Genomic DNA, 25,962 nt, shown 5'->3' on the forward strand with positions numbered 1-25,962 from the left:
AAACGGGATTGCAAATAAAAGTTACTCAAGGAAAGCTGAATATAAGACTATATACTGTGAAACAAGAAATATTCGCTGTACGAAATTTCAACGACTTGCCACTGGCATTCAATGCATCTACATGTATTATAAACAAGAACTTTTGCTTGCATTTTAATTTTGCAAATCTTGGCTCTAGCCAAAATTTGTGAAATTAACATGCGTGCAAAAATTTCTGGTTTTACAGTGAGTCTACAGATGCGGATGAGGGTAATGGACAAGACTATTAAACAAAAGCCTAACCTTTGCAAATGTCCAACCTTTCATCCATCTAGCAGAAAAAAAAAAAGTGATGAAAGCTTAGCAACCAGTTTGTATTTCCCCATGTCTTATACCCATTACAGCAACTTCTAAAGTGATGATCATAAATAACAAAGGGTGCAAGAAATTCGAATTCAAGTTTACTTGCACACTTTAGAAGAATTGACAATTTATTGGCCTACAAAGACAGAGACACAAATGAACAAACAAAAATAACACAATTCTTTCAGAGTAAGATGTTAAGGAGGATATTACTATTCATTTTACTTCCAAAGAGTTTTTGAAATGAATTTTGATGCATACTCCCAAACAATCTCTGTCAGGATAAATTAACAGCTACGTTCTCTATCCAAACATATTTGTTGAATATCACTTGATAGTACACCAAACATAACATTTTTTTTTATACATGAGGCCACACTAGAAGGGAAATGAAAGAAAAACATTGCCGCAATGACATCATCATCATGTTATTAAGGATGAAAGCTTGGCTTAATAAAGCTAGATCTAGATTAAACTTTGCAAGACATTGCAACAAGAAGTGACATTTACAACCACTTTTAAATGTCGGCTAGTAAACTCACTTGCTCCGAACCAAAAACCAGGAAAAAAAAAATGTTTTCCTCGTGTGATTACAACAATGATGACACTCATCAAATTGGCAAATGCTTTAATAGAAAAACATTGTTGCTTTCATGCTGCATGTATTGCGTACGGAGGTCGCCGAGAGAGACGGAGAGAGCGAATAGGCGCATTATCTCAGTAGTTATTCACGCATTCCCGGAGAATCTAGAAATACAGATTTTTTTGCCAGCTTGCTGGAAATTCCGGAAAGCTTCCCTCTTTTTGGAAAAATCCGGAATTCCGGAAATTTCCGGAAATGTGGCATCTCTGTTACAATGATGCTGTTGTGCAATTCTCTTGCTTGTTCAATACATGATATATCATCAAATTAGCTTCGTTTAGAATAATTCAATTGTCTCTGTCAGGCTAGATGAAAAAGTATCTTATGACATCACATTCTAATGGATCTTTCCTGATTGAGGAAAATTATTATCTTCATACAAATTTTGAGGAATTTTGAAATGAAAGTCCCATGACCAAGGCAGCTACTTTGAATGACACATAAAATATAATATGACATTATGTGCTGGAATTAGACTGGTCATTCTTTTCTCCACTTTTTTTTGACCAGTTTTGTTGCGATTCTTACTGACCCACTGCTTAGTGTGACAAGCGGATTACAAAAAAACTCTCTCATATGGACATATTCATTTTTGACCTTTAGATACCAACAACATCAAGCTAGAACATTAGATATATGATAGTCTTCAGTTCAGCTCAAATTCTTGCATGATAGTTGACAAATGAGAAAACTCATTCCTTGGGCCACATTCTCCCTTCACTTTCAGATGTCTGTAAAAAGGAGCTAGTACATATACATAATAGCAAGTGTTTCTTGAAGTTTGAAACACTTACAGTGAATGTGTATCTCACAAGCTAAACCTGTTTATAATGGCCCTGGCACTGAATTGTCACAGTCAAACATGACAAACATACTTAACTATACACCACTAAAATCTTGCACTTTGGACTTCACAAGTCTTTCCAGAATTACCAGCGAAATTAATTTTCTCTATGCCACAGAGCTGTGAATGCTTGGCACTAGAATATATGAATAATGGAGTGACATCATTGACACCAAGTACAATTTTTCCGACATCAAAAAAAATTCTCATCACTTCCAAGTATTAATTCTCTCTTTATGGTAGGTGATAATGTTTGCTTATATACAGGATGGTCTTGCGTGATATTTGGCTCTCTCGGTGGAGAAATAGTTGGCAGGAGTTGAGATATTACTAGTATCCCTGCCCGCATATAATACACATGTGATCACAACGCAGTTTACAAAATCAGTATAGCATCTTCATTTTACAAAGTCTTTGCCCATGATAATACTAAACAATGCTCAGCACCTTAGCAAGTCAACTTCATATACACTTGTTTGGCTGCTACATTTATGTGCTTTCAGAACATTTAAATACAGCTCTTGTGCAAACATTAGCACACACCTTTACTCACCAGTGATTTCCATTATTTGGGTGCATTCACACTAAAAATAAATTCCTGATTCTCAGTGCAGAGTATCTGGCCAAAGGCAGAACACAACAGCTAATGAAACTGATCACAGTTCTTCCAACTTACAAGCTTGAGAGAGAAGAAATGTGAATATTGCCGATGGTGATAAAGCTTGGAGAACACAATATGCTGTAGCATCATCATCATCATCCTATTTAAAGCTTATTCAGCTTCCGGAATTTCAATAAAAAGAGCCCGCTTAAACAAAGCAAAATCTATTGTACCACTGTGATGATATTGGAAGTTGTTCAATGACTCTTAACACGCAGTTATACACACTGATTCTGAGCTATCAGGATCAAGTAATTTTAGTGAATTAAGATATTGAAAGGATGACATGGGGATAGAATCATTTACAAAAGGTCTCTTTGGCCTAAGAATAGAAAAAAAAAATCTATGTGAGTTCATACATTTTAAGATTTATTCCATATCAAAAACCATTCAGTGCTGACATTGCAAGACTGCTAGGATCAGATTGCCGCGGAGTCTGACTCAGTATCTGTAAATTGGCAATATTCTTTGAATCCATAACCTGTTCAAGTTACACTGTGCATTCAAGCATGTGGGTTGGGGACTACAATGTCACTCAACTAGAACATGCAATCATATTTCAAGAGAACCCTAATCTTTTGGCTACCACAACTGTCTTCTGTACTATGCATTCTTCTCAAAGAAGTGGAAATAACTATATAGAAGACATGCATACACACACACAAAAAATGGCCACCATCACCCATCATTTTATGCATGTCCCTACAGGCATTTTCCACACATTGCTCAAGTAGAAAGTCCACCCAGGGGGGCTGTAGGACAGATACACTGCAGAACAGATACACTGCAGAACAGATACACTGTGGGACAGATACACTGTAGATTTTGCTGATGGAGGACTACACAAAATGGTGGATTTTACACCCACTGGGGACAAGGTTGTCCTTTAATAGTCAAGTAGCTTCACACCTTCCATATGCTTCTATTTTGGTGATGCTCTTCTGTACTTTTACCATGCGTGCAGCCAAATCAAATTCCATATCAAATAGTATTTAGCGCACGAAAAAAGTACAACTACTCCACTGAAATATCTCCCCCACATGGTTGTTTTCAAATCTTTTGATCATGAACCAACAGTGGACGAGACCCACGCAGGATGGTATTACTCTGTTTTAGTTCCTCTCTGAGATTCCTTATAGTGGAAGAAATTTGATGACATAAAAATATATCAGCTGCCGACAGTATGATAGTAGATAACGATACTGCCAAAATGAGGGCTAAATTTCTTTTCAGCTTTGAAAAGTTGTGACCATTATTTGTCAATGTTGCCGTCTGTGTTTTTATATTCGTTTACTTCCAAATCATGAATCTTCAAACTGGCAAGGCTTGGGGGAAATTACAGCACTCACATTCACATAGCAGGCAACTCACTTTGCTACAGTATTCCAGACCAAAACTAAAATATTGAGTGTGAAATTACCCAAACCACCCTAACTACTTCAGCGGGGAGCACGGCAGCGGAATCATGATCTTGGTTTCCATTCGTCGAATCAGTGGAACTGCGGAAGTAAGTAGTACAAGTAGAAGCAACAAAAGCAAAGATTAGGACTGACACAAAGAACACCATCCATGGAACCAAACCATAATCATATTGAGCCAGGCAATAGCAGAAAATCTTGCCAACATCAAAATCTTTTATATCAAATTGCTTTCTATAGTTATAATATATATATATATACACACATTTATTATATCTTCTTCTTATTCTTCTTGGAACATTAATCACTTCTTGTAGTACAGATGGGACGAAATGTGATCTTACATTACATGGTATTATCAATGGAAACAAAATGTCTGTAACAGATAAAATCTTATTCTTGCCTGGATAATGTGACAACACATTGTACTGAGGGCTTCCATATCGTATCAGGCCAATACCCCTGAGGGCAATAACCCCCGGCAAATTACTAGTTAGCGATAACGTTAGAGTAAAGATTAAGGTTAGGGTTTGGAGTTTGGTTTAGGGTTAGGATTAGGGTTAGGGTCAGGCGAAGGGTCTGGGGTAATTGCCCAGGGGATAATTGCCCTAGACCCCTCCTAAACATAGGGCTGGATAAATGGAATCCATCGGGTTTAAAACAAAATAATATAGAACAAACCAGTGAATTGGTGTCATGGTGATGTATGCTCACCTGTATATGCAACACAGTCATCCCAGCCAGGCTTTCTCCACGCTGCATCCCGAATCTCTTTCCTCGTCTGCAGGTCCTTGTAAGCTGCAGAGCAAATGAAAAACAACAAAGCTTTTGTTAACATGACAACTAACGGTTAAGACCATGAGACTGGTTTAACCAGAGCATAATGGTTTTGCAGATTCAGCCATGGTGAAATATAAACAATATAACATCTGAGGACATGAACTATTTGTTGAACAACAGCTTACATGATGGCTGCACAGACATAACTAGAAATGTCGCTACAGCGACTGGTTATACCCCCGCCAAACAACATTTCATAAGCTTTGGTCAAAACAACATTTCATAAGCTTTGGTCAAAAAACTGAGGAAGTAGTTAAATCCGCAAGATCTTTCCTTGATCTTCTGCCATTAATATGCCGTTACCATGGCAACATACTTTCGGGTACTGTCGAAAAATGCGTCTTGCACATCTACAACCAAAGGCACACATCTGTACCAAGTTTCATGGAAATTGGGCAAAAACTGAGGAAGTAGTTTGCAACACAAAATTTTCCATCATTTTGGCTCATAATATGTGAGCTGTTACCATGGCAACATACTTTTTGTCACTGTCAAGAAATGTGTCATGCTGACCTATATCCTAAGACAAACATTCAATATGAATTCCATGAGAATTGGAAGAACACTGATGAAGCAGTTTTGCCATGAAGCATTTTGCCCTATATTTTACCAATAACATGCCGTTACCATGGCAACGCACTTTTTGCCACTGCGGAAATATGTGTCTTGCACATTAACATATTCAGATGAACATCTGTACCTAATTTCATAAAAATTGATCAAAAACTGTGGGAGGAGTTCGCGACGCAAGATTTGTACCCATTTTTGCCCATAATATGCCGTTACCATGGCAACGTACTTTTGGGTACTGTCAAAAAATACGTCTTGCACATCTACAACCCAAGGCACACATCTGTGCCAAGATTTATGGGAATCGGTTGAAAACTGAGGAAGTAGTTCGCGACGCAAGATTTGTACCCATTTTTGCCCATAATATGCCGTTACCATGGCAACGTACTTTTGGGTACTGTCAAAAAATACGTCTTGCACATCTACAACCCAAGGCACACATCTGTGCCAAGTTTTATGGGAATCGGTTGAAAACTGAGGAAGTAGTTCGCGACGCAAGATTTGCAACGGACCGACCGCCCGACCGACCGCCCGACCGACCGCCCGACCGACCGTCCGCTGATTCCTATATACCCCCTTCAAACTTCGTTTGGCGGGGGTATAATAATACAAACGAATAAACAGACAATTGAGTTTCATGAATTTGTAGAATAAATAAACAGTTGTATATATTTCACATCACAGAAGTGTATTACTGCCACCACCACCATCACCACCTCCTCCTCTTCCTCCTCCTCCTCTTCTTTTTTTTTTTTTGTCTTATTCCTGTGTTTCTTCTCCTTCTTCATAGTCACCCTCACCTCCATCATCATCATGAGTCATGTTTCACTGATGAAGAACATGATATGTCTGATGCTATGCTATGAGAGTACATTCCACAACACTTGTCCCATTCAATCATCTTACCCCAGATATGGTGCACTAAGTAGAGATCACCGATCTGTGTGAAGAGACCCAGTACTGACTCGTTCTGTTCTCTTCTGTAGTTGATGCCTTTGGCCCTTAAAAGAAGAAATAAAATAAACCCATGTGACAATTCTTAGCAACCCTAACATCAGTTATATCATTTTGTCTTGTTAATCATCCTCAACTGTTATTTTTGGAGATTAGAGCAGGTGAACATCGACTTGTACCATATGTCCCCAAAAAATTACAACGGGGCCCTCCGCACTGATATCTTTCAAAATATTGCCTCAATCTAAATACAAATTCAGGGTATGAAACTATAACTCATTGCCCACATCTTACAGAAAACCCCATTCGATTTGCTTCAGTGGTCAAAGAGAAATGAGGAATTTTGTAGAGGATGTCGGGAATCTCTTTTGTCCAAGTTCTGTCTATTGTTCACACACAAAATCATCGAAGTGCTAAACTTAGAAGAATCAGACTCATGACATGCTTTACTACAATCCCCATTTCTCTGTGACCGCTTAACCAAATCGAATGGGGATTTCAGCAAAATAGAGCTAAGATGTTATATTTTAAGACCCTGAAGTAGCATTGAAAAAAAAAATAATCATATGTTATCAATGCGAAAATCTGATTGTAATTTTTGTGGGACATACTGCAGTATGTCCCTCAAAAATTACAATCAAATTTTCGAATTGATAACATCCAAAATGATCGACCTGTCTAAGTGCTACTTCGGGGCCTTAGAATATAACATCTTAGCTCTATTTTGCAGAAAACCTCATTCAATTTGGTTAAGCGGTCACAGAGAAATGAAGATTGTTGTAAAGCATGTCATGAGTCTAATTTTTCCAATTTTAGCAATTCAATGATCTAGTGCGTGAATAATAGATAGAACTTGGAAAAAAGGGATTCCCGACATCCTCTACAAAATTCCTCATTTCTCTTTGACCACTGAAGCAAATCGAATGGGGTTTTCTGTAAGATGTGGGCAATGAGTTATAGTTTCATACCCTGAATTTGTATTTAGATTGATTCCCTATTTTTAAAGATATTATTGCGGAGGGTCCCGTTGTAATTTTTTTTGGGACATACTGTATATCTCATCTATTAGTTTGCTTGCACAAATTTTGACAGCAATCATAGCTGGTGAGTAGCTCTGTGTCAGGACTTTCCAAATGCCTTCAAAAGTATTGGAAGAACTCCAAATGTATATCCCTTGTCTAGGATCAATTTAAATGGTACATGAATGAGCTCATGGGTGAAATCAAGATTTTTCCCCTTCACAAATCTGTTCCTGGTGAAATGAAGTCATATTTCAAGAGTTTTCAAGTAAAAGTCATAATCGGTTTTAAGAGAAACCATTAAATTTTTCCTCTGAAAACTTTGCTTGTCTGTATGATCACCAACAAGCAGTCCTTGTACACAATGTTTTGGCAAATTAGATATCTTCATAAATCATACCAAGCTAGTTTCTCTTAGTGAAAATTTCAACTCCCAAAACTCATTTGATATTGCATATTCAAGATATACATGATTGTGATCTTTCTTCACATTTATGTTCTATGCTAGTGACTTGTCAACTTTGTCATACTCATATACATTCAAACATAACCAATCAGTGCAAGAGATTGCCCTGAATTTTAAGTGTTATACTTACCAGTTGTTTGCCCACTCAATTAGTGTTCCAGGCTGCACAAAGAAAAAAAAAAACAATTTGCTTTGTGAGTAAGCAAGTTTCACAACAAGCAAGATTAGCAGATACATGTAACTATGCCCTAAATGTCAACTTAACCATTTAAGGTGCTGGTACCACTCTATTCCTTTCCAATGTTTGGTGGTTGGTCTCAAGTGTGATTTATTGGTATGTTAGGCAAGCCTGAAGCAAGTTTTGAAGCTGTAGAGGATGCCTTTATGATGGGTATTTGCAAGTTAAGAGGAATTTTGTAAAGAAAGCTGATATAACTTTCATCATGACACAGCATCTATTTTAGGCTCTTAATTCAAAATTAATTTTATCTCTTCATTTTTTTTTTCTTTTGAACAATGATAAAATAGAATTTTGATAACAAAGTGATTTCACATTGGTCCCAAGGATTCAATCATAGCAAGTATCCACTGTCATATGAACAAATCAAAATACTGGGAACAATTAACTCTCTGCACATTGTACGATTAAATACTCCTACAAATACCCTAAGATCACACTTCTTCTATAATGAAAAATCCAGCAAAGCCTTTGCAATAAATTTGAAGATGCCTAAGATATTTCCCCCTAAATTTATTATCAATCCTCAGACAAGTTAACATCAACCTCATAATCACAGGCCATATAAAGCTTCTGAATCCAAACATTAATTTTCTCTTCCTCATTTTCACAAGTGGAATGTGGTCATTCAATTTTGTCTCAATTTTTAGTTGCATCGCTTGAGGTTACTTAACACTGCCCTTTGTATTTGGATCATATCAAAATCAGAGTGAGAGAAAGTGTCAGAGATGCACAGAGTTATAACAATTCATGAAAAGGCTCGAAAAAAAGAAAAAAAAGGCCTTCCTTGACAGTCCATGTAGTGACGACGGTCAGGGCACGATACATGTCTTATTAGTGCACATACCCTGAGGTGATAGCTCCTGATCTCGTACAGGTTGCCGGGATCCCGCGGCTGAGGGTCGCCCCAGAAGGAGAAGGGCATCAGGAGCTGGTTACTCCTCCCAACCAGCATCTCACCACGCAGCTTCTTGTATTCCAAGTAATGCTGATTTGATCGTCAGACATTGCATCAACGAGAGACGGATACAAGAAAAAGACGATAACACTAGCAGGGCTGCCAATTTCTACCAATCATCAAACATAATGCATAGCAAAAACATTCAGAATGAGGGCTGAATTTTACAAAATGTGGCAGAGACTGTACAATCAAGGTTTCCCTGGTTTAAAGAACCTGAACGGGAGTGACCGCTATAATCATTCAATACCAGGAATGACATTTCTGCCATTTCTACTTGCGTGATCATAATGATAAAGAGTGCTCTTACAGCTGAAGATTCTATAGCGTTTAATATATGATTCTCAAATATTTGATTGATTATACATCAGTCGTAAAAGTGGACTGAGCATACTTTCATTTGGCTAATTGGGCACTTGTAGCTCGTCTGCCCATACGAACAAGCTGGTTTGGGGGACAGTATAATATCCAGCAGTACAAGCATGCAAGTCATAAAAAGCCAAATGTTATTCAACTACATCTAACATCTCAACTCAAAACCTAGCTGTCCCACTTTAATTTTTTTATGCGGCTACTAATTACTTGAAATTACATGGCTGCTTAAAGCTCAACACCGAATACATTGAGTCCTTAAGAAGTGTTTGATAGTTCAGTTCAATTCAGCTTCCTTTGCCATCAGAAACAAAAAAACAAAGAACAAAGAAAAGACATCAGCAAAATGAAAAAACAACAACTAGACAACTAGGGTACAGACAATTATGTAATGAATGGAATTGATCTTATGAAACATTTCAAGAGCGTATGAACAATGCCCATAGCTGACAGTGGAAATCACAAGAAGTATGCAAACTTCAAATTTTTTTCTCTACCTGGTCTTCCCATAGAAGCTCTGACATCTGTTTGACTTCATCGAAACCCTGGTAGACCCAAATGTGCACTGCAAGAAATACAGATGAAGCCATAACAATAAGGCAATGATACTTGTTGAGAAGCAGAAGGGTTTTACTATCATATGTCTATGGAGTTGCTACCCTTTTGCTATATACATGCATATTCAGTCTGTGAAATGCAGCAAGAACACACATCCGTTGCAAACATATTCTGTGTGAGCATTTTTGATAACTAACTACTGTGTACGCCATATATTTCGCGAGTCTAAATTTTCGAGAATCGGGACTTCCCTACAACTTCGCGAGTGGTTAAATTCGCGATCATGGAGGCCTGTATTGAACGGAGAAGTGTACACGCGTACGTCACATTCACATCGGGATCAGAGTCAATATTTTCGTGTGTCTTCAATTTCGCAAATAGCACCTGACTCGCGAAATTCGCGAAAATAAAAACCTCGCGAAATATTTGGCGCATACAGTATGTATGTAGGTATGACTGGCAAGCGATAACTCTCTTGGGGCAGGTATTTTCAGATTCAAGGCTGGAAATAATTACATTGAGGCTTTCAACTTGGGTTAGCATCTTCCTCTGTGCGTTTTAATAGAAAGGATTAACACTGATTACACAACTGTGAGATCATGCAAATTTGTGTGAAAATGAAAGAAATCTGGAATAGGCAGTTGGCATGCAAAACAAAGATGAAAGGGGTGCATGACAATATGAGAGCTATTAAAAAGAATCAGGGCAAAATGGATCAGATTTTCATATGAAAAATCTGACAGTGATGACAAGTGGAATGATCCAACTGTTTCTTTGCTATTTACAAAGTTTCCAAATGAGATTAAAACATGGGGTTCTCATTAATCAGATTACCATAATATTTTTTTTTCCCACTCCCAAACTAAGCTTTGTTGTCTCCAAGACAACAGATGACCACCGATTACAAGCCTTGTTTCAAGAATTATTTTTCTTTTTTATAATAAATCAACTCAAAACAACATCTGATAAGATTGCATCTGTCAACATCCCTATCCTCAAGAGTAAATGCGCGACTGGCTTTTGAGTGTGACATCGAGCTCGACGTCAACGACGTGGACATCTCACCTGCCTGATCCTGCTGCCCAAATGCTGTGCTCCAGCTTCCAAACAGCCGACAGGGGTAGTCCGACTTTTCATGTACTCGCCTTAAGTGATGATCTCTGTTTAGGGGAGAACAAACAATAATCTGTATTCCTTCCCTGATTCTGGGTATGCTTGCCACGAAAATTACTCTATTCGAGACAGAAATTAATACTGAATACACATTTTGACATCTTTTCCGTTCTATGACTGATCTTGGACATCAATGAAATGTCTAGGCTACAACAGTATTCTTTCATTATGTAGGCATCGCTTAAATTCAAACATAATCACAATGTTCAATAGCCTTTATTACTTCTGATACCTCTACGTATCTTTTTCAATCCCCTCCTCATACTTTACATTGCTTTGAAAATGAAGTTTACATTTATAATCAAAACTGTCGAGATGAAGCATGGTGTAAATTTGTACCTTCAGAAGCTTTTTCACAAAGTGGTTAATTGAAAATCAGAGTCAAAACTGTAAGCTCTCTGTACAACTTACGAAAGCTTGATGTAGTCGCCCATACAGTCTGGCTTGATGTTGTGCACTGTGAAAATGACAAAAATGTTTCTTTGCTACTAGTATTTCACTTGAACAAATACAAGAACATTGTAAATCAAATGTGAAAGCATCACATATCTAATTCAAAAATAAACCATCATCACATAATTATCTTTCTCAGGGGCACCACTTCTGTTTCCTAAATGGAAAATACCATTTCAAGCCAAACACTCTTACCTTTTAATTTTCAAGAACTGTCATTATCAACAATGTATGTTTCTGTGAGAAAAACCACAGTTAAGTACACAATAAGGCACTGAATACTACTCATTCGATGAAACAGCTGTGTCTCGTTTCCAAATGTAAACTCTTCATGTTGTCAATTTAGGATACATCCTAGATAAAAGATAAATTATAAAAATTTTTTGGCCAGAAAATTTCTGAGCTGGGGCAGGAATAATGTTAACCTTGCAATTCTCTTCATTTACTTTCCCGGTTTGCAAGTTTGCTTTATTTTGACAGTTAAACGAACCTAAGTTGTAAGTAGTACGTTTAGGCTTGCACAGATCCCAATATTACACAATGTTACACAGCCCTTCTATGCAGACAATGCTAGTTTTCAATACTTTACCTTGCATTTCAAAGACGAGATCTTTATTTGTGAGACTCCTTGAATGTGAATCCTTTGGTGGCTCCACTCTCTTCACATGCAGCAATTTGGACAACCAACCTTCACCTTCGCCATTTGCATAACCCCTATATGTCATACAAGAAATAGAGAAAGAGAATAAACAACAATAACAAACACCCAAGTGAAACAAAAAGTGGTTATTACACCCAAGTGGTCACTAAAGACAGGTTGTCAGCTAATTTGATTTTATCATAACATCTGAAGGTCCTAATATAGGTGTACAATACTTGTACATCTCCTGCACACATAAGAACACAGAGGTAAGATGTAATGATTAGATGCTGTACTACAGTAAGGTATATCCACAGGTTGTATGTGTGTACAGCTGTATAATGTAATATCATATGATCTGAATCGCGATCACCTGAAACATAGAAGATTTGGCAGAAAGAAAAGTTATCATTTTATATGTGTTATATGTAAATTTATCATTCTAACAGACTGGGCTCAACCTGGCTACTAGTACTACTGCAGCTCCTGTTGCTGCTACCCATACTAAATTATTGATATACAGTCAAACTCGGATACCTCGACGTCGGATAAGCCGAATATCACTTACCTCGGGGGCAAAATGAAAGTCCCGATTGTTCCTATGGAGTTTCCGTGTATTAAAATTCGCGTAGCTCGAAAAAGATAACTCGAAGTTCGGTTACCTCGAAGGGAAATCTAATGTCCCGATCTTAATTAACTTATTGTTTTTCCCAGCATGTTGCTCGAATCGAAATTGCAAACATCACTCAGCATCTCCGATTAAGCGCGCGTGGACAGCGAAGACATGTCACAAATGTTTTCACACTCGATTGTAAATATTCTGAGACCAGAACAATCGCGCGCCCAAGGAGAAATACTAGTACATTGTACCTGTACCCGATACACAGCTGACAAGAAAAATCCCCAACACCTACCAACACACGTACATGGTATGCACATAGCACCCGTGCCAATGGAGTGCAGCTTTACGATAGCACTACGTGCTGCCCCATCATTTGCTTTTCTTTAACCACTGTGTTTTGATTTTTGATCGTCGAGACAGTCATACCGTGCGCGTAGATTTCTCAACCGTCGGGGCGCACCTGCTTACGTTGACAGTTATATCTTTGCCATTAATCACGCTCCACTGTCAAAACATCAATCTCCCTCGTAGTGCCTTTTTTTAAACTATTTTTTTTTTCACGAAGTTTACTTCCCCGAGAACGCAAGCACTGAAACTTTTTTTTTTCCCAGCAATGCGATTATGAAAATCTGGAAGTATAGGCCGATCACAATGAAGAATAGAATACACAGGGCTCCGCACTAAGTTTTATCGGGCCACCAATATCATTGATTTTTATTTTCTGGTGGTCGAAAGTAAAATCTGGTGACGAAAAAAAAAAAAAAATTTAGGAAAAATATTAGAAAAACTAAATCGGTCCTACTAAACATAGACAAATTAATATTAAGCATTATTGAAGTGATACAGATGCCCATGTCTAAAACAAATGAATAGAAAATTCAATCATCTTACTCTGTGTTTAAAGATTTGACAAATAGGCGTAGAGATTATTATAAAAGTTGATGCCCATATATTGAGGAGGTCAAAACTTACGTTTGAAATGAGAAAATGGGAGCATTTGCTGACATTTGTTAGCATCCGACATTTGTTTTAGCATTGTAAAAAGCGGAAAGTTACCGTTATTCATTTTTAAATGTAAAAGCAAACAACCGATATTCATTTTAGAATCTTACGGAGCTGAATACTATCCTAATCCATTTCCAAACGTGAAAGCAAACATCCGCTATTTGTTTTAGCATCTAACTGAGCGGATTAATACCATTAATCATTTCCAAATGTTAAAGCAACAATCTGTTATTTATTTTTGCATCGTACGGAGCAGAATATTACCGTTATTCATTTCAAACATCCGACATTTATTTCATTATCGAACAGAGCTGAATGTTACTGCTGTCCACTTCCGAAAGTGAAATGAATCATCTGACAATTTTTTTGAACGTCAAGGCAGACATCAGACATTTTGGACCATGAAACGTATAGCTGAATGTTACTGATATTTATTTCGAAATGTACCGTAGCAAATATCCAATATTTTTTTATCATCGTTTGGGGCAGAATATTACTGCTGTGTTCCAAACATGCCAAACGTAAAAGCAATCATTCGACATGTATTTTAGCATCTTCCGGAGCTGAATGCTATTGACATTTACTTTCGAACGTAAAAGCACACATCCGGCATTTATTTTATCAGCGTACGGAGTTGAATATTATTGTTATTCACTTCAGAACATCAAAGCAAACATTCGACATTTATTTTAGCATCTTCCGGAGCTAAATGTTATTGCAATTTACTTTCGAACGTAAAAGCAAACATCCAGCATTTATTTCATCATTGTCAGGAGTTGAATATTATTGTTACTCTTTTCCAAACGTCAAAGCAAACATCAAACATTAATTTTACCATTAAACGCAGCTGAATGTTACTGTTATTCATTTCGAAATTTAAAAGCAAACATCAGACAGTTATTTTAGCATCATATGGACATGATGGAGCGGAATATTACTGCTATTTTCTTCCGAACATAAAAACGATCATCTGACATCTATTTTAGCATCTTCGGGAGCCGAATGCTATTGCTATTTACTTTCGAAAGTATAAGGAAACATCCGACATTTATTTAACTATCGTACGGAGTTGAATGTTATTGTTTTTCATTTCCGAACGTCATAGCAAAAATTCGAAATTTATTTCAGCGTCTTCCGGAGCCGAATGTTATCCTTATTCATTTCCGAACGCAAAATCAAATATCTAACATTAGTTTTAGCACCATACGGAGCTGAGTCTTATCGTTATTCATTTCCAAAAGTATGAGCAAACATCCGACATTCATTTTAGTATCATACCGAGTCGAATATTACCGTCATTCATTTCCACAATTAAACGCAAACCTCTGACATTTATTTTAGCATCGTACGTGGCCGATTGTTACCGCTGTTCATTTTCAAAAGTAAAGGCAAACATCCGACTTTTTTTTTTTGGTGGCGCGATCGGGCCACCAAAATCTTTATTTCTGAAATTTGGCTTTCATTTCCGATTTTCACTCAATTCATTCATATAAAAGTTGATTAATTCAATTCAAATTGACAAGCATGCAAACAATCAGTAGGCACTATAACACTACAGACACCATGTTGAACATCGATAAACGTCGAACATCGATAAACAATGGATAAGTCGAAGAAAATTCGACGTACGCGTACCTCGAAATTCGCGTACGTCGAACCATTTTCTTCAGTCCCGACGAATTCGAGGTATCCGAGTTTGACTGTAATTAGTAAGATCAAGGCATTTATTTGCATTTTAATATGGCCACCGTATCAATATCATTTTCATACAGGCCTAGATGGGTAGACCTCCTGCAAGCTAGCTTCACATTACAGGTGGGCAGCTAGATCATAGATGATAGCAGCTGCAATCTGGGGAAGGAGTTCCCAATGTCTCCCAGCCCCTCCCCCACATATTTTTCCATACCACTTTACACTAACCTACATGGTAGGTTCCGTCCCTACCCTTGTTAACCCCATGGCGCTCCTTCACACAGTGTGGGCTGGTCGCAGGTTTTTACTGTAAAACATGTTATTTTTCGTGGCATGAAATTTTCGCGAAGTGGAGATGGCGGCCTTTTTCTCAGCATGAAATTTTCATGAGTTGCCTCTTTTACATTCAATGCATATTGCAAGAACTTTCATGTGCATTTTAATTTTGCGAATCTTACAGTATACCCTTGGTAGCTTATGAAATGCATGGATGCAATTCAGGCATTCACAACATTTGGCAGGTACAGGTGGTGGGGTTTCTGTCGTCTTATGTAGGAGATCAATTGTAATATTTGTATCTTTAACACCGTTCAAGGTTGTTATCACTAATATCAGCTACTACGTATGGTAGCCTTACTACATATCGACCACCTTCTTTTAAACCGACCGCGTATAATTGGTGCACTGAACACTCAGTACGCACTTCTCTGCACGCAAAGCACATAAAAATGGATTGGCTTTGAATGTAGATGAGGATGGTGTGGGAAAACGCGATAATTCACTGTTCATTAGTGGTTTTAATCAAGGACAAAATTTCGAATGAATATTTTCACCGAATCGTAATGACAGCACAATGTAATGTCTATGGAAGTTTCTAAAAGGCTTCTAAAAAGCTTTGTAGAATCGTACAACACGGTGTTCAATACAACTCGGTTTGCGTGCATTGTCAATGCAAAAACAGCGGTCGATCCTAATAACGCGATTTACCGCGGAGAGCTGAAACGAGGCCACGCAAGTTCGTCGGCGATATTTTTGCACTGAAACTTCCAATCGAAAAGGGAACAACGGCATTTGATAGAGCTGGATTTTCTCAATCACGTAGGTCAAGTTTTTTATGTGAATTTCAGCGTTAAATATTCTTATCAAGCAAATAAACATTAGGCGGTCGATGAGTAGTAGGTCCAACCCTACCAAGTAATACTAAATAGACTACTAACCGCTGCTAACATTATTAATTTATACTTGATTCTAGAAGTAGAACTAGTAGAATAAAGAAAGCAATTTTGCACTAGCTGTCTTTTTTCTAATTTTAATAATTAATGATAAAGCTGCACTGAAAGGGGTAAAGTTTAATTTTACAACCGAGCCGAGAGTAAAAAGTTTTGATTTTTATAATTTTATTCTCAGCTCACAGCTGCAGTTCTGTGTCTGTTTCTTGTTAGACATTCTACTAATATGTTAGTGTTAGTGTCACTTTCTTTTGCTCACAAGGACAAACATACAAAATAATCTAAATGTTGCAAAGCTTGATGTAGGCAGCTCTAGCTTGAACAGTTAAATTTTACACCTCTAAACTTACATTACAAAATAGGACCCTGGCTGGCCTGCGCCTGGCTGGAGCTGGCCTGGCAGCGAAGCCCAGCCAGCCCTGCTACCAAGGCTCTAGCTGCTTCTGCTGCTCTCCGAGGCAAGTGTGTATGGAACGCCATTAAGGAAACAATACAAAATTCATTTCACTCCAGCCAATATTCATTTCACTTTTAACAAATACATTTCACTCACAAACATTGATTTTACTTTTTATAAAAATACATTTCACTTTTCACAATAATACATTTCACTTTTAAATTAAAATTCATTTCACTTTTCACAAAAATACATTTCACTTTTGCATTAAACTTCATCTCACTTTTCACAAAAATACATTTCACTTTTGAATTAAAATTCATTTCACTTTTCACAAAAATACATTTCACTTTTACATAAAGATTCATTTCACTTTTCATGAAAATACATTTCACTTTTAGATACAAATTCATTTCACTCTTCACAAAAATACATTTCACTTTGGCGTACCATATCACTCAGACGAAACCATTTCACTGCGCTAAAACCATTTCACTCTGATAAAACCATTTCACTCTGATACAAAAAAATACGTTCCTCTTTTTTCCCGGCCAAAAGGTGGCGCCAGTCTGAGAGGAGTCACAGTGCCACGGCACTTTGTTAGCACTGAGCCGAGGTGAGTAGCCGGCCAGCGTGTTTTTTTTAGACGGCACAGATTGGGGAAACTAAAAATCTATCGGGGACCCTATCCCTAAACCTAACCCTAATCCTAATCCTAACCCTAACCATCAAACCCTAACCCTAACCCTAACCCTAACCCGAACCCCAACCCTAACCCTAACCCTAACCATAACCATAACCAAAAACCCTAACCAAACGTTTTTCCCATAGGTTTAACACGCGCCATGCCCCAATCTGTGCCGTCTTTAAAAAAAACGCCGCCCCGCCCAGCTGGCCGGCTGGCTATGCATGCAGTACCTAGATTTACTTAGTAGCCAGTCAGTCGGCAAGCCCGAAAAAACCCGTCTAGAATATCCAAGTCCTCGCACGCGAGTTGACCCCGCAAGTCATAGAGAGCGCGATTGGAGAATCGTTTTGAAATGCTCATATCTTGGTCACTGAATTACGTTTTCACATGATTTTTCTTTTATTTGATAGGTAAAGGTTAAAACTTGGATGCTATCTTGTTGATTTATCCAAGAACGACATGAAAGATTATCAACTTCGTGGCTAACTAATTGCAGATGTTCCGGTAATAATGGATACAGATATTCTTCTAAAATTCTCCTAAAAGTCTTCTTTTTCATCGTGGGACACCAACAAAAGTTATATCATGTAAAAGGAAATTTATTCAGCTTTAAGATGATACCTAAAAGTGTAATGTGATGATTTGTAGATGGGTCAGCAGCCAGCTGATATCATAGGGATGTCATTCCTTTTTTTCTCGGCACGAAATCGCGAAGTACTGTACTGTCCCACATATAGAAATTGACGTGTGTCTTCGATGCCTTTGTACGTGTGTGTTACTGTATGAGCGACCCCAGCGTAAATACACGTGGTCAGTTTCGAGCGTCTGGCTGTGATATACTGTACTTGTGTCTGTCATTAGACATTACGTACTAATAGTCTACAGCCTCTTGCTGGGCCTCCCCCCCCCCCCCCCTCTCTCTCTCTCCCTCTCTTTTTTGATTATATGTCTTGTTCTTGTTATTCATAATACAATGTATGTTTGTTTTGTTTGCTTTTGTCCACCCTTCTGATTTCGTCAACAGGAAGTGTCTGATTCTCAGTTTCATTCTGCCATCAATCATTCACATCACTCTCTCTCAATTCAAAGCATCCTAAGCATCCACTCAAATACATTATAACCACTACTTATACCGTTCACTCCGCTAAAGTGAACACAGTTACATTACATGTATATCGAAATTCCGCTTACATTATCCACCTTTTTTTTTACATGCTTGGTTATAACAACATTTTGATATAACAAAAGAAAGCTGTTGATCCCAAGGACTTCACTACATTACTTCACTCTATTACTATAGGCCTACCTAACTAGGCAGAGAAATTTACATACATTATTGCACGTGCCATTCTCATCAATTAATAAAATACCTTTTTTTTTTCATTAATAACAACAGAGAAAGGAGCACAATCCACAAGTTTTTTTTCTTTATAAATGTATATACATCTCCATATATATATATATTTATTACATGTAAGTGTTGAAAGAACTACATTGCAGTTAAGTTTCAAGGTATCCACCAATCTTCATGACAATGTATCACACACATAACAAAAAAAAAATACCTAAAGTAAGAGCTGCATAAGCAGTCTACAGTTTTATCTACTTTTTAGCAGTATAGTCAAATGCAATTTTAGATCATTTTATTTTTTTTATTTACAACTTGTATAACTCTCATTTATTTATTCATCCATTTATTAATTATTTTTAATTTATTTTTTGGTGGTGGTATTGGACTCAGTCTCCAGCCAAGTGGCATGTAAGAGACCTGCGAAAGGTACAACTGTCAGCGGTCTTGTGAGTACATGTAGGAACGCGAGTAGGATCAGTCTGTCTTGACTACAACATTGATGTACAGTGAACATTTCAAAAAAAAAAAAATCTTCTGGTGAAGCTCAGTAATAAGACAAGAGCAAATGAATGTACCAGGTAGTTTGAACAATTGCAGAGCTACATTGTATGGAGCAGATCTGTACAAATAAAATGCCGGCAAATTTGACACTGGCAATAAACAAACTATACTGATACCGATGTTGCACAAACATGAAACAGTTGTGAATATGGCTTGAATGTTATGTAAGTGAATAAAATCAAGCAAGAATACCACAAATGTTTTGAGGCAATACTCTGTAAATTACATGCCATCTACACTTTTGGCAAGGTTTCACTCAAATGATACATGTACAGAGATAACTTCATTAATAGTTCAAACTGCATGAATGTTTGAGGGTGTACAAATGCCCTTGAGTACTCTGAAGGCAGGTACACATACGTGTATCTACTATAGTATTCACATCGCCAAGGTTTCACACACATGAATAGAGGGTGACAGTAAACTGGCAGCTGCAAGAGCAATTTGAAGGTGTACATGTATACATATGAAGTGTACTTACTGGAAACAAAATGAAACATGTACAAAATATATAAACTTCATCGACAGTCCAAACAGCAGAGAATGTTTTGAAGGTGTACATATGCCCTTAAATACTTTGAAGGCAAGTACAATGTATCTATTGGTCACACTGCCAATGTTTCAAACACATGAACTGGCAGCTGCATCAACAATTCAGAAGTGTACATACTACATATGAAGCAGGGGCGGATCCAGGAATTCCGTAAAGAGGGGACGCGTTTACAAAATTAAAGGGGGGCGCATGCACCCCTCCCCCCATTTTTTTCTTTTAATTTCTTTTGTTTAAACAAAAAATAAAGGGGGGCGTGCGCCAGTTGCGGTCCTAACTGGATCCGCCAATGTATGAAGTACACTTTATACTGGAAACTAAACAGATAAAAAATTTAAAGTAACTTTAAAACATCAATATTACTGGAAATCAAAGCAGACAGATTAGATTTGGCCTTATAGCATCTTGCAAAACATCTATGTGAAGAAATCTTTCATTCCCAACTTTAGCATTGACTGTATATAATCTTATCTGAAATGTCAAAAGGCAAACTAATCATCCCAACATCTCTGTCAACTGAATACACATGTACACGTATCAGTACATGTACACAAGCAGTATCATACACATTTAAAATATCTGTGTGTCACTCTCTTCATGGTTATGACCGAGTGAATGATACAAATGTGTATTCGAACCCCTTACCAGTAACAACACTCGACAACACTGGGGTAGACTACAGGCCAACATGAAACCCCCCAGGTGTTATAAAAATCTGCTCATCTTACCTTTCACAAGGTCCACAATTTTTCTTTATAGGTATCTAATAAGAGCATGCCCGTTCAATGCGAACATGTTCAAAATTTTGGTTGATTTGGTGGAAGTACTAATGTAATGTATCATCTATCTAACTGTTGTGTCAAAATCTTCATCTTCCTTATCCCTTCTTGACCGTTCAATTCCTTTTGGTGACATACCTAGTGTATCTTCCTGATCGAACAGAATTCTTACATCTTTGAAACCTCTTCTGAAATGGGTCACAACCAAAATATTAGCAATAAAACATGCATACATGTACTAACTAAACCTCTTATAGTGCTTCAGTGATGATGTACAAATTAAATTCATACCTTCAGCAACAAGACATGCCCCTGTCGAGTAATGGCTGTACGTCCAGATACTACTTCATACTCTACAATGTACTTGCTTCCATAACATTTATCAAGAATATCATGAAGGATAATATTTAGTTTAATCAGGGCTCATTCTGCCATCTGTACAAACTCCAAAGTAATTTAAATGCACATAATTTAACATATACTATCTTGCATAGTTCCACACATTGATGTATCTGTAATGGTCGAACTTCACATTTACTACAACAACCATGCTTTTCAAAGAATATACATGTACATCCTCTTTACTAAAAATGTTACCGTAAAGATGAATGAAGTTGATATACAGTAACATACTGTAATATGTTACAATTGTATATCAACTTCATTCTTCCTATTGTATCATATCACATATTTAGCACCTTTCTGAGGTAGGTTATCATGATCACATACTGCTCTAGGTTTTTCAATGAAATGAAAAAGTTGACAGGTGTACTAATCAGTTGTTTCTATTCTTGTGAGGAAGTCACTCAGCGCTTGCAAAACAGCAGTGCTCTCCTTGATAAAAATCTGTCAGAGATTGAATGGTACGTGTGCATCCAAGAAAACAAAATACACTATAGAACTGACAGTGTAGATCTTCTCGTTTATGTCATGCAGATTTTCCTGGAGGCCACAGAGAAGAGAATCACCTTAAATATGCATGTTCCATCGGTGTGATGTCAGGTACTGGGGATACCTACATATACAATGTGACACAAATAGAGAAAATTAATCATAGATGATATTATAAACCATTATTCACAATAACATGTCCGAAAACATTATGTTGGAGTAAACCCCAATTCAAGCAGAGAGAAACTACAGACATGCACTGTACTATGGTAAACATATGAAGAGTCTGTTCGCAAAAACCGATAAGTCCATTTTTGAAGATTTTCAAGTACGGTCTCTGTCATTAAGTACAAAATAACACCTTTTAAATGAGATATTGGTCACTACATATGTTGCATGTTATATCATAATTTGTATATTTACATAATGCTGTATTTTATTTTAATGTCATACTTCTTTTTTTTTCCGGATCAATGCGCTTAGAAACATCAGTATTAAGCGCTATATAAATGTTATTCATTATCATTATCATTACATATAAAAGGGCATTTTTGAAGCTATGTCAAAAAGAAGCAAAAATTTTCTTAGTATTCTCTTTATTTTTCCTGACCTTTAATCGCAAATATCTCCATTTGGCAAATATGGACTTATCAGTTTTTGCGAACAAACTCTTCATATTATTCTGAGAATAATTGCATTCATTCAGACATCCTCGTAAACTTTATTGTTACAAATTGTAGATGCGGAAGACTAGTAATACATCTCTATATTTACTGACAACCTGTATACTAGCCTGACCAGACACTGTGAACAGGGTCTGACATGTGTTAGTGTTTCAACGTTGTAACCGACCGTCACTATTGACGGCAAAATCACATAAAATACCTTTTATTTTGTATGATTTTAAGAGTAATATAATTGCAACACTTACCTACAGCATATTTTCCTGATTGTTGAGTTGAATTCGGCGTTTTGTTGGTATCCAGACCTTATTGTTGATTTTTTCGGAGTATAGATCGTGCGGTGGCATCTTTTCCTTCGAGAGCTTCAAAAAATCAACAAACTACCACGCATGCGCATTCAGAAGTGGTTGCTTTTTACCTACGCCCGTGCGCCCGTGCGTTTCATGTGTTACGTAAAACTTGCAGTAGATCCGTGCGTGCTGCACCGGCAATGATTTGACCTTTTTGAGTCGGGGTCATCCGACTATCTCCGACTACCTACGTTGTAGTATACGAGAGTGAATGCTATTCATATAACACGCAGATGAGGAGTGAAGCAGTAAGGACGTTTACAGACCTGATTTCAGCCATAGATTTCGGTAAGTCTTAGACGTAATTAAACAAAAAATCGCACACCGGTTATTGAATGATGATCATAGATTACGATAGTTCCTTATATTTTAGTTTTCCACGATTAATAAAGATATTCATGAAGGAAACAGTGAACGATATAAGCGCGATAACAACGTCCGCGAAGGAAAAGGGGTGCAGCGCTGTCGCGATTCGCGACAGCGCTGCGTGTAGTTACCTGTATACCAACTTGAAAAATTCAAATAGCCTGGTACTCTATTAGTGTTAATATTGCAGCCGGGTCAACTCTTAAACATGTCATGAAAATTATGTTTACATCAAATACTAGAATCGCTCTTGTGCCTTCTTTCTCCATGCGAAAGAAAAAAACTACTACTAATAATAATATTGAATCTATACTGTTCTTGTTTGTATTAAGTGATGAGTAGGTGCCTAAATCATATAATAATTAACTACTAAGAAATGAAAACTAAGACCCTGTTTATTATAGACAGCATACACATTGTACACTGTACAATTTTTGTGAATAAGTTGTAAATTCAAATTTACAAATTGCCATCGCCACATACAATTGTAGGCCTACCGCCACCGGCCTACACTGACTCACTGTACACAACACACGATATCACAAAGTTCCAATTGAGCGAATGAACAACGCTAATTTCAATATATGGGACTGACCCTGCACCTCCGCAGAGATCGTTCGGTACGGTCCGAAAAAGTCCCCTTCCGCACTAGATGCGATCGCGTGACCTTCCGGAGGACTAGAATACATTATTTGACCTCTAAAAATGCAATCTTCAGGCCTAATTTTTAACAAGTTATGCTTCTAGGGCACCGTCGATCTTGGTATCTGCGTAAAGCACGAAGTATTGCCGACCTGATGAACAAAAAGTCACATCAATCCCCTTTTTAGATGGGTCAGCAGCCAGCTATAAACACGGGAATGTTTTGAAAGAGGAAAAATACTATGTCAACTTCGAGATACTATTTAAACGGCAAAAAAATACTCATTTTGAACCGGAAAAAAATAGCATGTCGATCACAAGAAGTCACACATCAAACTTACCCCACAACATCGCTGTTGAAAAGCGTTGTAAAACACACGTTAATTATTCAGCAAGTCAGGTGTAGATTCAATCCTCGATGTAGTATGCATGTAACGGCACGAGCGTGCATGTGAGTGAGGCCGAGGCGAGGACCGTCGACTGCTAGCTCGCCTCGCGTCGCTTCCGCGCCAGCGTTAGCGCGCTAAATCTTGGTACTGCATAGCCAGCCGGCCAGCTGGCCGGCCACTCACCTCAGCTCAGTGCTAAGTGCCATCATGGCACTGTGACTCCTCTCAGACTGGCGCCACCTTTTGGCCGGGAAAAAAGAGGAACGTATTTTTTTTTGTATCAGAGTGAAATGGTTTTATCAGAGTGAAATGGTTTTAGCGCAGTGAAATGGTTTTGTCTGAGTGATATGGTACGCCAAAGTGAAATGTATTTTTGTGAAGAGTGAAATGAATTTGTATTTAAAAGTGAAATGTATTTTCGTGAAAAGTGAAATGAATCTTTATGTAAAAGTGAAATGTATTTTTGTGAAAAGTGAAATGAATCTTTATGTAAAAGTGAAATGTATTTTTGTGAAAAGTGAAATGAATTTTAATTCAAAAGTGAAATGTATTTTTGTGAAAAGTGAGATGAAGTTTAATTCAAAAGTGAAATGTATTTTTGTGAAAAGTGAAATGAATTTTAATTTAAAAGTGAAATGTATTATTGTGAAAAGTGAAATGTATTTTTATAAAAAGTAAAATCAATGTTTGTGAGTGAAATGTATTTGTTAAAAGTGAAATGAATATTGGCTGGAGTGAAATGAATTTTGTATTGTTTCCTTAATGGCGTTCCATAAGTGTGTGTGTGTGCATGCACAGCCTGTCCGCTGACATTACCATCTACCATACACACACGCAATCTCAACACAAACACATTTGGGAAGTCTCAGAAAGAGTTGTCGCTGAGCTGAAGAAACTTACCTGCTTATGACGCCTGCATGTGGCCTAATTGATGTTCTGAGAGAAGAACAAGAGGTCCTGGATAAACAGAGGAGGCCAGACAGTAGCTTTGATGCCATGTTCGGCAAACCTTTCGGGTTTCACTTGTCGAAGTTGGGTGAAATGTAACCTTTTCTACGTCCTTTAGGAGGTACGGTCGGCGAGAATGCAAAGATGAATGGCTCGGCCCGATATTTGAGCGGTATCTTCACGATATCTTTTGTATGGTGGCTAAAATGCGGTAAATAGAAACGATGTTAAATCACAGATCCTACACTGAGTGCACGATCTCGCATGCATGATTAAATCGAATTTTCTCACTGTCTTCCCCATTTCCATATAATATGTCGGCCCACTTTTCTTTCACAATACATATATATAGAAATACATAGGCTGTAATCACTTTCAGTTTTTTTTTGTTTTTCTTTTACCCCGGAAGTGGCACCAGAAAAAAAATAATAATAATGTGGTTAAATGGATGGTGCAGTAATGGTGGAGATTGGAATTGGGCTTTTAACTTTTTGCGAGATACCAAGAAAACACTTATGAAAATAGTACAGAGCATACCATTTTAAGAGGAATTCAAAGTTTATTTGATGAAAATCGGGTTTGGAATGACTGAAACATCTAAAAACAAAGTAAAACAAAGCGATTGTAATAAAGTGTGGGTACCACACTTATTAGAATCGCTCTGTTTTGG

The 25,962-nt window shown here is 37.4% G+C and overlaps 1 protein-coding gene across 1 annotated transcript; it reads right to left on the reverse strand.

Annotated features, from left to right (window-relative positions):
• Nucleotides 1-710: 710 nt before the first annotated feature.
• On the reverse strand, nucleotides 711-25,380 carry LOC139735742 (protein NipSnap homolog 1-like). Its single transcript, XM_071646491.1, has 10 exons — nucleotides 25,245-25,380; nucleotides 12,099-12,223; nucleotides 11,468-11,513; nucleotides 10,949-11,043; nucleotides 9,823-9,890; nucleotides 8,843-8,983; nucleotides 7,888-7,919; nucleotides 6,225-6,319; nucleotides 4,623-4,706; nucleotides 711-3,989 (listed from the first exon to the last, which is right to left on the reverse strand). Exons 1-10 carry the CDS (start codon nucleotides 25,340-25,342, stop codon nucleotides 3,925-3,927), a joined length of 849 nt encoding a protein of 282 aa, XP_071502592.1. The 5' UTR covers nucleotides 25,343-25,380; the 3' UTR covers nucleotides 711-3,924.
• Between the last annotated feature and the right edge of the window lie 582 nt (nucleotides 25,381-25,962).

The sequence above is a fragment of the Diadema antillarum genome, unplaced genomic scaffold (assembly GCF_040938485.1).
Source record: "Diadema antillarum isolate AM-2024a unplaced genomic scaffold, OU_Dant_1.0 seq00000597_RagTag, whole genome shotgun sequence".
In the NCBI taxonomy this organism is placed as follows: Eukaryota; Metazoa; Echinodermata; class Echinoidea; order Diadematoida; family Diadematidae; genus Diadema; species Diadema antillarum.